At 41.3% G+C, this 18,700-nt stretch overlaps 1 protein-coding gene across 4 annotated transcripts in view; it reads left to right on the top strand.

Moving 5' to 3' along the window:
- Window positions 1-18,700, top strand: part of LOC109035602 (uncharacterized) — a 55,212-nt gene that overhangs the window by 35,961 nt on the left and 551 nt on the right. Inside the window, exons 11-20 of one of the 4 annotated variants that reach the window (XM_072301075.1) lie at window positions 463-777; window positions 2,180-2,279; window positions 4,258-4,362; window positions 5,792-5,884; window positions 8,090-8,217; window positions 9,590-9,760; window positions 12,015-12,219; window positions 13,464-13,609; window positions 15,019-15,234; window positions 18,408-18,509. In XM_072301075.1, coding sequence (XP_072157176.1) covers window positions 463-777; window positions 2,180-2,279; window positions 4,258-4,362; window positions 5,792-5,884; window positions 8,090-8,217; window positions 9,590-9,760; window positions 12,015-12,219; window positions 13,464-13,609; window positions 15,019-15,234; window positions 18,408-18,509 — 1,581 coding nt within the window. The remainder of the gene's footprint in view (window positions 1-462; window positions 778-2,179; window positions 2,280-4,257; window positions 4,363-5,791; window positions 5,885-8,089; window positions 8,218-9,589; window positions 9,761-12,014; window positions 12,220-13,463; window positions 13,610-15,018; window positions 15,235-18,407; window positions 18,510-18,700) is intronic. The other 3 variants (XM_072301076.1, XM_019049301.2, XM_019049302.2) reach the window with 3 other exon arrangements.

The raw sequence follows: 18,700 nt of genomic DNA, 5'->3' as shown, positions 1-18,700 counted from the left end.
TTCCATCTTGTTTACATTCTTCTTCTTCACGTCATTTTTTTTTATTAATCCTCGTCTTCCCCATTCCGCGCCTTTTCCCCTGTTCTTCTTCTCCTTAATCTCCTTTTCTCTCTTCCAAAATCTAATACATCCTCGTCCGACACACATTACGAGGCTTGGCACCCGAGTTCGTTGGACTAGGGTGAGCAGGAAATCGAGGAAGTCGAAGAACTTGGGATCGCAAGTGGAACCGAAACGGCAGCCGTGGCTGCGCTTCGGTATAATGAGCAAACGTCGCGTCGGCGGCTCTCACAAAAAAAACACCATTCCTTTATTTCCAATGAGCTGAAGAGAGGAAAGGGAGCCAAGTCCAATCTGTGGATGAGCCGCGCAACATTAGTATTCTTGCGTGTAATGCGAGGCTCATGAGGAGAACGGTTTACTTGTGGTATACTAAACGGGCGGCGTTGTTTACCCTTTCAGCGGACGATCGACTCGGTGCATAAAGCATGCATGAGGGGGGACCTGCGCGGGCTGGGGCAGGCGTTGACGCGGCGGAACTTGGCGGTGGCCCGAGACGGCGAGGCCTACTTCAAGCCGACCCCGCTCCACGTGGCCACGCTCTTCGAGCACGGCGAGCTCCTCGAGTACCTGGCCGCCCGCTTCCCGGAGACCCTCCACGCCCGCGACGCCAAGGGCCGCACCGCCCTCCACTACGCCGCCACCCTCCCCGACCCCCAGCACCGACTCTACCAAGCCCTCCTCCGACTCGGCGCCGACCCCACGCTCCCCGACGAGGTAAGTCCCACTTAGAGTACCTCTACGCTGCCGTCCCATGGAAAAACGCCGTATGAGCCTTCACACGCTGCCAAGTTTCTTTCGATAAAACCCGAATTTACTGGGAAAATTGTGAATATTTTTTCCCAAAAATTTTAGACAATTTTTTGCGCAATTTAATCCAAAATAACTAAAAATTTCGAGGCAAAATATGCATGAATGTCTTCAAAAATACATGCTTTATCAACGGCAATTTGGCAACTTCCAAATCTTCATACGACGTTTTTCCTTAGCACGGCAGCAGAGTACGGACATGTTCAAATATCCATGCTGCCTTGCTCAGGAAAAACGCCGTATGAACCTGTAGGCGTTGCCACATTTCGATTAATAAAACAGGAATTTCCTGGTAAACTTATGAATATTTTTCTTCCGATTTTTCAGAGAATATTTTTTGCACTTTCACCGATAGTCCCTGAAAATTTCAAGAAAAAATAATCATAACTTTCTTCATAAATAAACATATTATCGAGGGAAATTTAGCAACTCTCGAATGTGCATACGGCGTTCTTCCTTAGCGCGGCAGAAGTCTACAACGTTGCAACGGAGAGACATGGTTTTGAACTTTGGCCGTCGATAATTAAACGAGTTATTCAAAGAATGGGGTAACCACCAAATAACTGAGGCACGTGCTAAGAGAAAACGCCTTATCAATCTTCAGGCGTGGCCAAATTTCTTTTGATAAAATAAGAATTTATTGAGGAATGTGTGAAAATCTTTCGGACGGTTTTGTTCGCACTTCAATCTGAAATATCTGAGAATTCCAAAGAAAAGTATGCATAACTTCCTTCCAGCCAAGATACATTTACCCTATGTTTGCATAGATATTTTGACTGGATATGGGTGTAGACTCTCAGCGTAGTGCGAGGAATCCCTTCTATTACAGCCTCAAATTCTGCCGTGCTAAGGAAAAACGCCGTATGAGACTTCAGACGTTGCCCTATTCCCTTCGATAAAAAGTGTATTTACTGAGAAAATTCCGAATATTTTCCCTCCAATTTTTCAGACAATTTTGTTCGGAATTAAATCTATAATATCTGAAAATTCCATGGATATACATACCTAACTTTTTTCACAAATACGTTTTTTATCGCGAGAGATTTGGCAACGTCTGAAGGCTCATACGGCGTTTTTCTTATCACGACAGAATTAGAGAGCCTTTTTTGAGATTGGGAGTTCGCGTTAGAGCAAATATTGTGTTCATAAAAAAAAATCACTTATGAAAATGTGCTCAAAATTGCAAGCCTCCGACGCATGCAAGAATATCATTCCAGTTCCGTTTACTTTGTAAGTACTAAAATTTACACCATTATTTTACTCAAATGTATTCTCTTAAATCTAATCTAAAAATGTATGTTTTCTTAAGGAGGGTTACAATCCAGATCAGTACCTGAAAAATCGACATCTACTGCAGCATTCTTATCTCATGGAGATTTATCGAAGACAAAACGCTGCTGAAAAAAATGGTAACACTAATTTTTGTTCATAATAACCAGATTATAACAAGAGGAATAACAGTAACTCTATGCTAAAATGCCGGATATTTAATTGCAAAACGTAGTTAATTTTTTCCGCGTTCCTTCACCTAAATTACATGTCGATTGCATTTTGCAAAAAGGAACCAAGAGCATTTCAATGTTGCTAGGATTTGGCAACTTATATTCCTTGCAATAAAATTACTGAAAACATCCAAAAAATCGAATAAACTATGATAATTTTCGTATCGAATTTATAGTTTAGTGCCAGTAAAAATAAAACCTATTTTGATGATCAGTTTTTACTTGCAAAAGTTTCACAATCTTAACGACATTGGAATGCTTGTGGTTCCTTTTTGAAAAATGCAATCAATATATTCAGCGATGATTAGTGTAGAAAAATAGAGGCTCAATGCGCAGGTAAGGAATCAACTAGATTTCATAGTCATTTGTTTTATCATTTTAAATTAAAGTAAAACATATAGAGTAAGCAAAAACTCAGTAACAAATGGACCGCGTTTAGGAGAAAGAAACTAAGCCACCCCTCAGTTATCGCCAAAAACTGGGCAATTTAATTGGTTACGGGAGAACGTTCGTGTGGATTCCTTTGAAACTTTTAAGGAATTTGTTTCGCTTTATGCAGGAAATTCACTGAACTCTGCACAAAAATCCGTACAACTGTTTTAGTGTAGAAAATTGAATAGCTCAATTAGATTTGGCAATAGCTGATGTGGCTTGGCTCCTTCTGCTTAACGCGGTCCAAATTAAAAAAACGCTGGCTCTGCGAGTTTAACTCGTCGTTTGGCTAACAGAAGGGCGAAACTACAATTTGAGGTGAGCCCGGGAAAGTATTGGGTTATATGGACAACAGAGCTGCTCATCGTTGAGTGTAGTTACGCCCTTCCTCATGTCAGAAAGGCGACCAACTAATCCCGCCAAACACAGTGCGGTCGGCGCAAGACGCATACTAGCGCCTACAAGACTGCATGGATACTTCACGCATTGCGTGTTTACGACGATGCGCGCTTTCATCGTTGATTTCTCTATTTCTTGGTGTCTATGTCGGACCTATCGCAGTGCACGCAATTTCCGACCAGTGCACATCCCGCGGGCCTGCAATCCTAGGATCGAGGGATCGCAGAGATTTTTGTACCCCTGAATTTTAGTCTACTGAGTAGTGATGTCGGAGTTGATCCGTCTTTTCTGATCGACTATTGTTATAACGAGAACCTCCATAGCGAGAAAATCGGCCGATCCCTTGCGAGTTCTCGTTAAGGAGAGAAATTAATATATTATTTTAAGATCGTGCGATTAGTTTATTTCAGAATGGACCACTAGAGAAGGTACTACAATGTAAGCATTCTCATGAATGTTTTTTAACCAGAATTTCTTGTAAAACACGATTCTTGCATGAAAAATTACTGAGATCAACTCCTGACTAAGATATTAACGGTTGAATTTTACATTAGTAACGAGAAATTTAATTTTCCCGGGCACAAGAAATGCATTACTCCATACGTGAGTCAAATCGCGCACTACAACGGTTTTGGCAGGCTCCTCAATCTAACATTGTTCATTCCCACCCTTAATGTTCAAAGTGTAAACAATTTGCAATAACTGAGCCCAAGAATAAGATTGAGGTTGCCATATTTTTGTATGGCAGAGACTGCCACGGTAACATTTCGTTTGCGAGCCGCCGCGCCGCACGTAGACCATTGTGTTTTCATGAGCGGGAGGTTTGAATTCACGCGTCATGAAACATTAAATATATCTTGGTTAGGAGTCAATTTCAGATTTTCGTTGCACGAATCGTGTTCTACGTATTAAAGTTTGGTTAAGGATTATGTATCAGAATGCTTAGATTCGTACCTTGTCCAGTGGTCCATCATTATGGTTTCACGTGCTTGTTCCAAAAATAAGATCTGCAACACACTTCAGTTGTGACATAGTGTTCCGAACTTTGTTTCAGAAACTCAAGACTCCGAGGAGAAAAAACCTCCGACGCCGAAGCGACCTCCGTCGATCGGAAATTTGCAAATTTTCGGGGCGGAAGACGGACGATATCTATCGCAAAGTGAGTAAAAGGGAAGCACCGCCTGAATGGATAAGACTAATGGACGCATTTCTGTTAACGGAACTAAGCGCCAATTTGAGTTCCTAAGAGAATTTTAGAATCTCGGATAGCGCGCTCTGGCAAACGGAACTAAGCCTCATGGAAAAGCATTGTGAGCAGCCCAAGAAGCATTTTTCAACGGCAAAATCACGATGTATTGAAATTCAGTTGCAATTTTTTTTTTACGATTTTTCGGCGATAAAATCGCAGGGATTATCCTCGATCTCGTCGCAATTTCATCTCTATGAAATCGCGCTCGATAAAATCGAAAAATTGTCCCAGCATATCACGACTTTTTCTTCTATAATATCGCGATGAATCGCCGCAGGGCCGGATTAAGGGGGTGGCCACATGGGCCGCGGTCCATGGCGGCAAATTTTGCAATTTTTTGAAATGTAGGTATAAAAGAAAATCAGATTCAGAATAAAAACTATACAAACAAGAAAAGGCAACAAAATCTCTCATTTCCTGAGGGTAAAGTAATCTCTAATTTTGTCGTCTTTCGGTGGTACAAGAGATAGCACCTTTAATTAGTCCAGTTAAGAGAGAAACCAAACACGAAATTTGGCCTAGAGCGGCGGCGCGGCGCAGAGAGCATTGATGACGAGGACCTGAGATGAAAAGGAGAAGCCTTCGCCGCGGCGGTCGACATGTAACACATATTAGCGCCTACAAGACTGCATGAATACTTCACGCATTGCGTCAAACACAGTGCGGTCAGCCGCGGTCGGCGAGAAATGCATAGCGCCTACAAGACTGTAAGAACACTTCACGCATTGCATCAAAAACAGTGCGGTCAGCGCGGTCACGCTCAGCAGAAGGGAACCAAGCCACATTAGTTTTTGCAAAACTTGATTGGGCAATTTAATTGTTTACATGAAAACGGTTGTGCGAATTTTTCTGCAAATTTCAGTAAATTGTCTGCAAATTACAAAGAAAATTCCTCACAAATTTCAAAGGAATCCGCACAAACGTTCTCTGGTAAAAATTAAAATGCCCAGTTAAATTTGACAATAGCTGATGTGAATTGGTTCCTTTCTGCTAAACGTGATCCAATTATTGAGTCTCTCGTGGGTTGCCGTTAGTTAGTCTATTATTTACCTCCTTTGTCCATCCCAATCACCCGCTTCCACCAATACGATCGCTGCATTTTCTCTTCGTCTTCTTTCTCTATTGCTTTGTCTATCAAATTCAATAGTTAGTCCAATGACACACTCTATTTTCTAAATTGAAAACCACTCAATATCATTTGGACGTATTTATTCTAAGGTACTATGTGCATAAGTATTGCCTGTAAAATAGTTCCTTTCAGCATAAATACGTCCATTTCTTGAACAGATGTTTCTAATGTGTAATTTTCATACTTTATTTTTATTTTTTTGCACTCAAGTTCCGAACCTGACGAAAACGTCCCGAAAAATTCTCTCAGCGGGTTCCTACCTACAAATTACCGATATAACAATGGACGATCATACATCATTGTGTTAGTAATCGTTTATTTTATACGCGTATTTATAAGTTTCTCTCGTTTTTCTATGTCTCTTCTTTCCAGTGAAAATCTGATTTACGTTATTGTTTGAATGGATGCTTTTGAACATTCACTGGTTGAAGTTTTTATCTTGCCAAAAATAAAAAAAATCCTGCCTGATTTTGGCCATGTTTAATTTATTTTGAAATCTTTGAATAGAATATTGGCGATCCCAAGTAGCACAGACTGCAATAAGCAGCAATTACATTGTATAAATATTGCAATTCCACTGAGTGTTGTGTATGTTGCCTAGCTCCTATTTGAAGGAGCCCCATTTATTGAAAAGTATTGCGATAAAATTGAAATACGTTGCAATTTTTCATTGCATTGCATATTGGCATAATGACTGGCGGCTGTTGCAAGGTTTCGTGAGTAAATATTATTGTGTCCAGGGGGGGAGAAAACATACAAATTGACACCATTCACCATGTGAGAGGCCATGAAAAATGAAAACTGTGTTTTTTTCAAAGAAGAGAAAAAATGATAATTAAACATGATCTAAAGATCAGGCATTAACGATGCAAGCATACGTTCTTCTGATTACATCATCGATAGGTAGTGATTTTCACATTCATAATCAATGAGTCCACGATACCTGTTTGCAAATTACTGACGAAAACTTGCTGGTGTCAATTGGTAATTGAATCAGGAATTTCAGCCTCATCGAAAAAGTTCCGTGGGAAAGAGGAATTGCAATCCGAAAAACAATACCTATGCTTTCATGCAGACTTAAGTATTGGAGGTAACTTAACGAAGCTTCCTACGATCGACTCTTTTGAAGATGTAATAGAAACGAGTAAATGGATGGCCAAAAAGCGAAACCACGTACCTCCGTATGCAACGTTGCAGACTTCCTGTTATACTTTATTTTTTCTTTGGAAAAGTAGTACACCTATATTCTTGAAAACTTCCTTGATATTTCTTCTCCGTTAGCAAAATATCCTGTTATGTAAATTGCAAGTTGCAAAGTTAGCTTGTTTCTCTCAAACTTCGCAAAACCGCAATGGAGATACATGCGTGCAGTTTCGCACTTCGGCCATCGACATATGCCGTTGTTTTTCAATATTCCTTGAATATTCCTACGGAATGAGGCTCTTGGGTGTCGCAAACGACATGCGACGAGTATTTCATCCACTGTAAAATGTTGCGCAAAACACGACGGTCCCCCGATTTTCTCTAGAACGAACTTCCAGACTCGAAAAAAGTTCTTAAAATTCAGACCATGATGGAGGAGAATCGCCTGCGTCAAGGTGAGAGCCCACCAATACATCCAGTCAAACTAGCCATGCGCAGGTGATGGAGCAAACGCAAACAAGTTTTCCTTGGCTCCGTAGCCTTAAAATCCATCCCCAACCCTATTATTCGTTCTCCATCGGTGCCTATGAAGATTGATAGGATGAATACGTAAATCCTCACATACCCGAGTGGTAGTGATCGCGATAAGTTGCGCTTTGATTGGAGAATGTATTGCGATTTTATCGACAGTGATTCATCGCAATATTGTCGATAAAAAATCGTGATAAATTGGGATAAAGTTCCGATTTTATTGAGCGCGACTTTACAGAGATAAAAGTGCGACGAGATCGAGGATAATCGCTCAAATGATCCTAGCGATTTCATAGCCAAAAAATCGTAAAAAATCGCAACTTGATTTAAAAATATCGCGATTTTTCCGTTGAGTATTCCTCCATCACGGCCTTAATTTTGAGAGTTTTTTTGAGCTTGAGAGTTGATTTTTAGCAAACCAATGGCAGCATCCAATGTCTCGCGAAATTTTATAAAACATGGACCACATTTTGCAAGAAGGAGCCACTATCATTGGCTCTTCCATAAAAGCGCATATCTGCATAGGGAAACCATTGGCATGCGTGTTGTTTAAGTGGGCCAGAAATAGTGGTTCCTTATTGCAAAATGTAATCCATATAATGTACTTGCATAGCAAATCCCGGCGGCATGCATGAGGTCCATTTGGATTACATTTTGCAATAAGAAACAACCATTTCTGGCCCATTTTAGAAACAACATGCATGCCATTGGTTTCCCTACGCAGATATGTGCTTTTATGGGGGAGCCAAAGATAGTGGTTCCTTCTTGCAAAATATGGTCCATTTGATACTGAGTTATTTTCCCCCACTGATTCCCTTTCTTCGTCTCTGGTAGCTGTAGGGGGTCCTTTGATTAAAGGTCTCACCGAAGTTGTCAACGTCCGCCCTGAGAATCCGGTCAAGTACCTGGGAAACTTCTTGGTAAACTACGAAGAAAAGTCTGGAGACACGGATGAGAAACTGGTGAGTTTCTTTCTTTTCTTTTTTTTTGTACACTTCGTTAACACAGGAAAATATGAAAGAGACGTATGCTGCCGTGCTAAGGAAGAACGCCGTATGAACATTCGAGAGTTGCCAAGTTTCCCCGGATAAAGCATGTATTTTTAAGGTAATTCTTGCATATTTTTCCTTGAAATTTTCGGATATTTTAGATTTAATTGTGTAAACAATTGTCCATAAAATTGGAGGAAAAATATCGAACAGTTTCCTTGAAAATTCGTATTCTATCGAAGGAAATTTGGCAACGCCTGAAGGCTCATCCGGCGTTTTTCCTTAGCACGGCAGTATGCGGGCCTCGTTTTTTAAACTTTTCACCCGAATCATGAGCGAGACTTCATTGGCGGCACAAAACGGAGCATCGCGAGCTCGGGCCTCGCGCCATCGCGCCTTCAATTTTGCAGACGCAACACGGACATCCATCAAGCACGAATAGTTGTATCTCTGCGCCGTCAGCAACGGTCGTTGAAATACTTCTGATTTTTTAAATTTGACAAAAGTTAAAGACGAGTTTGCTCAAAATATGCTCTGATGTATCCAAATCAATAATCATTGTTTTTAAAAAAAAATGTTCACAGGTCTCTAAAGCGCCCTGAAGAGCGCGCGTCTGAAAATTGGATTGCATTTTGCGAGAAGGAACCAAGAGCATTCCATTGTTGCTAGAATTGTGCAACTTACATTCTTTGCAGTAAAATTACTGAATTCATGCAAAAAATCAAATTAACAAAGGTATAATTTTCGTCTTAAAGTTATAATCGATTGGGAGTAAAGATAAAACTTGTTTAGTGATCAATATATTTGCAAGGTAAAAAAATGTGCACAATCTTAGCGACATTGGAACATTCTTGGTTCCTTCTTGCAAAATGCAATCCGATGGAGAATTTGCACGCAAAATTTATATTGCTTCATATCTGAAAGTGCCTAAAGAGCTGATTTTGCAGTATTTTTTATGATTTTTTCGGCTACGGAAAATAATATAAAAATATATTTAAAAGTGAGAAAATGCGCCGCCTAATGGTGTCATCTGGGAGCATTTCCCATATAAACGCATGTATTTTAGCAGAATAGATCATTTTGTCATATATCCTCGAATAATTATTGTTCAATTTATGAAGCGAGGGTATCCTCGTTGTGTTCAGCTCATTCAAAGACGGAATTAATCAAATTTTAGACACCTGGAAATTCTCCATTGGTATCTTGGCGAGAGTTGTGTCGAGTGAGGGAAGTTTTTTTTGACGACTACTCCTGGAAATCCTCCTTTCTCTACTCCCAATAAAATTGTTAATGACCCTCTCTATCGTTTGATAATATCTTGACGGTGAGGTTTTTTTGATGGCAGCAAAAAGGTCGCTTCGAGATTGTGGCGAGCACGTCGAGGCCAGCAATTATGAGCAGCGCGGATAAGAACAAGGGTTACAACCTCCAGAAGAGTAAAAGCGCGTCCGGATTGAAATCTCCGACTTCGTCTCACTCCATTCAGATCAGATCAAACTTCAATCCAATCGCCAGGGTAAGTCACGAGTATTCACACAAATTACTACGAGTATTCACACAAATTACTCGGCAACTCAAAAAGAACGGAGCCTACGGATTCGATCCACATGAATCCATCAATAAATGAAAACGTGAATCCATCCACACCGGTTCGATCGACCAATTATTTGAAAACCGATGTCGATTCGATGGACATGAATCGACCGAAAGACTAAAACGTGGACCGTTGGACCGATCGACGTGATTCGATGGTTTCAGGACATTCCGTCAACGATTTTATGTCCACGCACCTGTATTGTTCAGTAGTTTACGTCCACGCGTAAAATAAGCAATAGTGACTTGGTCCAAGTGTTATATTTTAGTCCGTATATAAAATTATACCTGTTGGATTGAGAAAATTGAGAGAGAAGGAGGAGTTGCTGCGGTAACTCGCTTATTAAATGAAATGTTACTCTCTTCTTCTGATTTATCATTTTAAATGGGCATGAATGAATACTTGGTTTTATTTCTATCCTCAAAATTTCCGATATAAAATTAACCTCATATAAACTTTTTTTAAATGAAAATATTACTTTATTTTAAAAACATTTACATTTTTAAAACGTGGGAAATATTTATAAAACCTGTTCCGAGCGATGGTATCGATATTAAAGTCAATGAGCAGTATAGTTGTGTTGAAAGAAACTATAAAAAATGAATAACAGGGGAAATGAACCAAGAAGCACACAATTTTTGGTTTTAGCCCATTTGTACATCGATCTTTCACAAGGAACCCATCGAAATTTTACAAGGAACTACCTTAATATTTACAAAACATACATTATATTTTCCTTTCATGCATACATTTTTTTCATCATTTAAATGAGAGTAATCCATGCAAAAATCAAGAGTTGAAAAACGCTGACTCCGCAAGTTTAAATCATAGGGCCTAACACAAAGCGGAGTGATGCGACGTGCTGCCAGCACGAAACGCGCACTGCCGCCTACAAACCTAAGGGGATACTTCACGCATTGCGCAATGCGTGATAGTATCCCCTTAGGTTTGTAGGCGCCAATGCGCGTTGCGTGCTGGCCGGCCGCCCGCCGCGCCGCGCCGCGCCGCAGCGTGCCACCCACGGCGCTTCACTATTTCACAATAGAGGTGTTGAGGATATTTCTCTTTGAATCAGGTCACTTTTTCCTCTAATGGAGTTATATAATCATGCTAAACGTTATTAGATACAGATACTAGGAAAGAAAGTTTTTCGACTACCGCTCTCTTTTTGTTGCCGTCACTCGATTAAATTTGCGAGGGAACTTCGTACTTTCGCAAGATGCCATCAATCATGAATCAATCTCTCATGGAAATGACGCTCCCTCATTTTTACCAAAATTCTCAATTACATGTATTTTTCTCCGTTGGAGCAAACAAACAAAAAAAATCAACTCTTCATTCTCCCAAGACATTAAACATTTTCATCCAAAAACGTCGTACTAAGCAATTGTCGTTTGTATTTACATGTGGACCAATTTACTTTGAGTCTCAAGTGGTGAGTGGACCGAAACTCCCCTTCCGAAAAAGCGCGTGGACGTAAACTACTAGGAAAAACAGGTGCTCGGACAAAAAATCGTTAGACAAAATGTTCTACAACCGATTCGATCGACTCACGAGTTTGTGGATCGATTCACGAGTTTGTCGATCGATTCACGAGTTTGTCGATCGATTCACAGGTTTGTGGATCGACTAATACGCAGCTGTGCCAAGAGCTAATAAAATCAGCTGTTTTGACATGACATTCTATCATGGAGTAATGCATAGGGAGGGATCATGTTTTATAGTTAATGGGTGCGAAGTACCCATCAAAGTTCGGCGGGAAAAAATATTCTAGATTCAAATCGTCCTAGCGTAAAAAAGGTTTTTTGAAGTTTCTGTCAGATAAAATAATACGCTTTTGACGGGAAAAGGTTCCCAAGGGTTTCCCCTGAGAAGTCGATTCGGTTTTTTGGCGAATGACCATCAGAGCTTGGTAGTATAACGGTTCAAACACGAATAAACGGATCCGACGAAAAAAAAAAATGGACCGCCCATTGAATAACATTAGTTTATTGGTGTGCTGTACTGTGGTACATCCAAGTGATTTCAAAAAGCGAGCCCTACTCGCACGCTTAAAATACTTAAAACTCACTTGCACTCACTCTCTTTTTTCCTTAAAAAAAAAAAGAAAGAAAAAAATAACGCGCAAGTGAGTTTTAAGTATTGTTTGATTGAATTTTTGAATTTGATGCGGCAGGATGAGTTCGGGCAATCGATGGTGCACTTGGCAGCGGCCCGACCGCACAGCCGCAACGCTTTCTACGAGCTCCTCATCGAGTTGGACTCCAACATCAGCCTACGGGATGCGCTCTATCGCACCGCAAGGGACATCGCCGTCCTAGCCAGCAAAATCGAGAATGCAGTCTCCATCGACAAATACGTTCTCTATCTTGTCGCTAAAGGTAGTATAGCTACAGCGGGCTGATTCTTGAAATTGGTAGACAAAGCGATAGACAAAGAGGACTAAAGGGACATGAAGGCATTCTATTGGTGGAGGCGGGTGGTTGAAACAGTTGAAAAGAATTTTTTTAGGGCCCCCCTCTCATTCCGATTAAATTCCAAAAATAGACCCATCACATACTCTCCTTCCCTCCCCTACTTTCTCGCTCGGAGTTCCGAATCATAGAGATTTTCGAGCAAATATAAAATAAAAATGTGAATACTACTATGCTTTTGCAATTTTTAAGATAGGGATGCATGTAATATTTCTCAAAATCATTACCTAATTTTTTTGTTAGGGAAAATCGCCGAAACTGTAAGTTTTCCTCGATCAAATACTCGCAAAACATGAAACTTATTTGGTGGTCGGTGAAAAAATCCGAATTCCGAAAGGTCAAGCTGATGAACGTAAGTGCAATGCAATGATGAATAATGCAAGACAGCGATAAGCCCGAGAAAGAATGAATCAAAATTGGAAGTGTTTCTATCAAACGGAACTATGTGCATTAAGAAATGAGCCCTGAGACCCATAAGAATGTACGTATAATAGGGCTCACGCCACAATGCACATAGTTCCGTTTGATAGAAATACGTCCAATTGCCTGAGGGAATAAGAGCTCTTGGGCAATGAAAGAGCGAAAATCTGATCTTCACTAGAAAGGAAATGGTTGAGCATTATTTTTGATTTAAAGAAACTGCATCTTAAGGTGATTCGTCAAGCTCAAGTGACGTGGTCGAACTGTCATGCGATATATCGCATCGATTAGGTCAAAAATTTCGGCAGATTTTGAATTTTTAGCAAAGAAAAGGACGATAGCCCTGCGCATGAGCCTAACGAATCATTCCAAATCCAAAAATCGGCAAAATTCAGAAAAATGAACGCAGAATATTGTTTGGAAAAAAACCTCACACTCGATACAGCTATCGATTTCTGCATCGAATGCAAGGTTTTTTTCCAAACACTACCTATTCTGTTTTCATTTCTCTGAATTTTGCCGAATTTTGGGTTTAGAATGATTCGTTAGGCTCATGCGCAGGAGCTACCGTCTTTTTTTTTACTGAAAATTCAAAATCTGCCAAGATTTTTGACCTAATCGATGCGATATATCGCATGCCAGTTCGACCACGTCACTTGAGCTTAACGAATCACCTTAAAGATAGGAAATTTACTTGCACGAGAGCACTCACTTTTTTATATCATGACCAGGTGAGATTGATAGGCTGAGAGAACTGATGTTGGATGGCTACGATCATTTAGCCGATCTAGAAACACCTGAGCCGCCACAGAAAGTTGCTGAGGATCGAGGCCACGAGGCCGTAGTCGCATTATTTGACAACATCAAGTCCTTCCAGGTCAGTTAATTACGGCAAAATGCTAATGTAAATTGCCTCCTAGGAAATTAACCTCAAATTTGGAAACCAAGCTCAATTTCGGAGCTCATAAAAAACAACAGGACGTATTTATGCTAAATGGAACTATGTGCACGCGGATAGATGGGGTCTGCTCGTCAGTGCTCGGGCCGTAAGAATGACTGGGACTTTAAAAGCGCCAGTGACGTCAGCGGCAACGTGCGAGGAGCCCCGACGGGGTGATCGGTGGCGGGACTCTTTATCTCATGAGCCCTGTCCTCAAGGCTCTTGCCACATACCCACGGCTTACGAGTTAGCGCTCAGTTCCTTTTGATTTAATTGAAAATCCCGCTTTTCCATTTTCTCAAAAGGAACTATATCCACTGACCACATTGTTTCGTATCCAGCTTCCACGAGCACGCCCCATCTTTCCACTTCCACATAGTTCCTTTCCGCATAAATACGTCCAACAGATCCAAAGGCACAGGCTCAAAACAAGTCAAAAGCAAACAACTGCACTTTTCCTTTCCGACTCCTGCCATGGACCATTCTGCCGTGCTAAGAAAAATACCGTATGAACATTCGAGAGTTGCCAAATTTCTCCAGATAAAGCATGTGTCATTGAGGAAAGTTCTTCATATTTTTCCTTTAAATTTTCAGATGTTTGAGATCGAATTGCGAACAAAATCGTCTGAAAATTTTGAAGGAAAATATTCAAAAGTTTCCCGATTAATTCAGCTTTTTCAAAGGAAATCTGGCAACGCCTAAAGGCTCATACGTCTTCTTTCCTTAGCACAGCAGCATTCATTTCTTGAAAAAGAATATTGCCGCAGCAAATCTGATTAGACAATGGACCACCGGATAAGGTATTGAATGAAAGCCCCAATTTAAGTAGATCATCGAAACTTTGACCACGGATTGTGCGAAATCAGTGGCTCATTAGATCATGGCGCAAGGTGACTTTTGATCAGCGTTTTCAGTCTTAGTAGACGTTCAATGCAAAAAAAAAAAAAAAAAAAAAAAAAAATTGAAAACCGGTATGGGCACAAAATTCTATTAAAGGTTTTGCGAGGGCCTTTTTTTGTAAAATGGCGTGTAAAGTTTCGTGATCTGGCAAAGATTCCCGAAGATTGAGTCAATCAGAGTGGTCGGACATGAAACAAATCTGCAAATTTTGATGTTTGTTTCGTCACATTTTATATTTAAGGGGTGCCTCCAGAAGAAAATTTCAAGAGGAAACCAATGGAAGCACTTTTAGAAGCTAAAAGTCTTTTAGAACGGAGTTATAAGCTTTTGAAGTTTCCAAATTTTGTGCGAGCTCTCCTGTTGACTTGGTCCACTGTGCGGCGTAACTCTTCGAAACTGGGTGTCAAACCGTGAACCGTAACTATTTTTTCGGTGACTCGTTGCAGGAAAAGAGGGACGCGTTCCATGGAGCGATCCGCGTGGGCGACGAAGCCAAAGTGGAGGAGATCGTCAAGGAGAATCCGGGGACGATCCGGGATCTGGCCGTCGCCAAGAACATCCAAAGCAGATGCAGCTTGCACGTGGCTCTCTTGGCTCAGGCAGAGGACATCGTCAAATTCCTCGTCGAAAGATTCCCCCAAACCTTGAGGATCGGTGACAATGTACGATATTTCCATTTCCCACCTTCCAGACTTCCTCTCATACCTCATTTTTTCTTCCGAAAACTAGCCCTCGTAATTTCTTCAAAACTTCACCCTTCTTTTTCTTCTCTCATAGCAGAATATTCTGAGGCGGATCCAGCAATTTGCCAACACCGGATTTCCTCCATTTAAACTATGCTACATCATCGATTCTTGGCGGAGCACCTGGTCCCTCTAAGAATCGATGTATTTCCATTGCTATAAATGGAGAGAAAGCAATTTTGCCAATTTTCTGGATCCACCAATGAGAATATTCTGTGTGAATTTCAAGCTGTGAGGTTGACTTGCTTCTCTTCAAAAAAAAAGAAAAAAAAGGAGGGGAAATTTTTAAACAACCAATTTTCGAGGGAGAAGCTCTGCAGTTTGGCCGTCGATAGATACGAATAAACAATCTACCTATATGAGGGGCTTGCAGAAGGACAAGGCGCATAAGTGCAGTTTTTGAAAAATCGAGTTATTAGTGATTTCAAGTAAAACTAGTCATAGTGCATATTCTGTGAAAACTTCGCTTCCAAATTCCAATTTTCATGCAACAAAAAGACAGTTTGAACTTCTTATTCGTCATGAGGATCCATGTAATTTTGAATGTTCAAACTGTGATGACCCTGATTAGGGTCAAAAGGGGGTCGTTTTCTGGAGCGTCGCGACGTCAGCCGACGGGACGTCTCTAAAGAGAGATATCTCGAGCTGACGTCACAGGACTCCAGGGGGGGGACTGTTGTGTCGGACAGTGGTCGCCCGTGGTCTCTCTATAGAGAGAGATCTCGTGCAGACCACGACGCAACACAACAGTGGGGGCTTTTTTTGGGGGGGGGGGGGGGGCGGTCGGTGACCCTCCCAAAAATGAAGAAGTCAATGAAGAAGACAAAATCTATCCTTGACGATCTTTCAAATGTATTCCTTTGTTTGGAGTTGAACAATCCTATTCCGATGGACAAGAGCCCGACAAGACTGAAATAGGACAGCTAAAAAGGAAGAGACTCGGAAAGGAATATCCGGTGCTGAAAAGCGAGCCGGAGTCGTTCGGCTGACGTGTCGGTTCGTCAATGACGTGTATGTGCAGACCGGAGCCCTGAGCACATGCACAAGACGACCGTATTGCGAAGACTGGCCTTCCTCGAGCGTCCGAGCAAGTGGCCCAGCTCCCTACGCTCGGGTCGGCCGGCGGCGCGCATGCGCATTTCCCAGCGGACATCAGCATTTTTCCTAAAGTCGGTGCTCCTCCTGACGTTGCCAATTTCCCCCTGTAATGTCTGGGGAAATTGGGCGTCTCCTCACAAAACATGCATTTCTCAGATTATGAGCGAAAACTGCACTTACGTGCCTTGTTCTCCAAACCCCTCAATTCCTATAGGCGCGGGCGCGGGTGAAGAAGTGAAGAGGGGTGCAGACCGCAGAAAGTTCTTCGAAGTACGCTTTCATTAGGGATCCACAAATCCCGACGCTATACACGCCGCGGTCGAGTGATTTTCACACAAAAATCAACACGGCCTGAGTAAGATCGACCAGCAAACAAGCAGTAAATCCTACATTTTTTATGAAAACCACAGAACTTGCAGAGTTACCGGCAAAAAGAATGCACATCTAATCAGGGCCGGCTATAGGGTGTTGCCACATGAGCCGCGGCCCTTGGCGACAAATTTAGGGGGCGGTAAATTTTGCAATTTTTTTCACTGCATGTATAAAAAAAAATCGGATTCAGAAAAAAAAATTACCAACGAGAAAAGGCGACAAAATCTCTCATTTCTTGACAGTATAGTCATTTCTAATTTTGTCGTCTTTCGGTGATACAAGAAACAGCACCTTTAATTAGTCGAGTTAAGAGAGAAACCCAACACGCAATTTGGCCTGGAACTGTGCGGCGCAGAGAGCAATGATGATGAGGACTTGAGATGAAAAGGAGAAGCCGTCGGCGCGGCGATCGGCATGTAACACATATTAGCGCCTTCAAGACTGCATGAATACTTCACGCATTGCGTCAAACACGGTGCGGTCAGCCGCGGTCAGCGAGAAATGCATAGCGCCTACAAGACTGTAGGAATACTTCGCACGCATTGCGCCAAACACAGTGAGGTTAGCGCGACGCGGCGGCGGAGATTAAAAATATTAAACCACATTAATGTTTGCTCTTTCATAATTTTTTCGTTCAATACTTACTAATGGAGGGCGTTGTCCACACAGAGATAGGTTTACGGAACTTGACTTTCGCGCCACGTTCCGTGAACTTTTGCTAGTGTTGACAGGGCTTTGGCAAAAAATGTATCCAACAGTCCAACACGAGTAAACGCGTCTTATGCATCCCTCCCCCTCCGGCACGTTCACTCGATGGTTTTTATTGATGTAAACTACCTTCATTTTGTAGCAATTTTATGATAATGTCAAAGGTAGGTACTTGAGAGGATACCAACTTCTTGACTGTTGAATTGCAACTGGATACCTGCCCAAGTAACAGTGATCGTGATAAATAACGATTTTATCGTTTGGTTATCGCGATATTATCGAATTGAAAATTGAGATATGTGGCGATTAAAATTCATTGAAATAAATACATTGAACACACATACATAACATAACACACATACATACATAATTCATTAAATACATTGAAATTTTTCGCTGGATTCGCGATCAATTTTCGTCGATAAAATCGAGGTTAAATCGCCATCGCGATTTTTAGTTCCATGATATCGCGATGATAAATTGCCGAGCGATGAAATCGCGATTTTATCGCGATAAGATCGAAAATGATCGCCAAACTCGCAATGTATCGTCGCCTTCCGGCCAAAGTATTATTACAAGCGCCATGCGACGTTTACAAATTCACGGCCCCATTTTATTTTCTTAGAGAAATTTTTCGACGAAGCTGTCCGAAAATTTCATTGAATTTTCTTTGTGCTGCCGATAAAATTCAGTGAAATTTTCAAACAGGTTCAACCAACAATTTCTCTGTGAACAAATAAAATGGCGGCGGAAATTTTAAACGTGGCACCTGTGATACTTCGGCCGGAAGGAGACGATATCGCGATTTTTCCGTTGAAAAATGCTACTTGGGTGATTTCATCACGAAGTGATACAAATATTGAAACGCCCGAACACGTATAGCTAATTTAATGAGATTTCTGATGGATTTTCAGTTGGAACGGACGCCACTTCACTACGCAATGGCCTTGAACAAAGTGGAGATGGTGAGCAACATTCTCATTCAAGCAGGAGCAGAGAGAGTTGCCAAGGATTTGGTGAGTGAGAGATGTTCCTATCTCTTTTTATCCTAGCACTTTCGTGCCAATCGATTCACGTTTTCATTTTTCGATCAATTCATTTCGATCGAATCCATACCCTCCAAAACTAGTGCAAACTCATTTGAAAATTTTACTCTAATGGTTCTTCCGCAATCAAGCCAAGGTTAATCCCTCAAATGTTCATAAAA

Source organism: Bemisia tabaci, chromosome 5 (genome assembly GCF_918797505.1).
Source record: "Bemisia tabaci chromosome 5, PGI_BMITA_v3".
NCBI lineage: Eukaryota > Metazoa > Arthropoda > Insecta > Hemiptera > Aleyrodidae > Bemisia > Bemisia tabaci.
The sequence above is the reverse complement of the archived record's forward strand: the minus strand, read 5'-3'. Positions and strand labels throughout refer to the sequence as shown.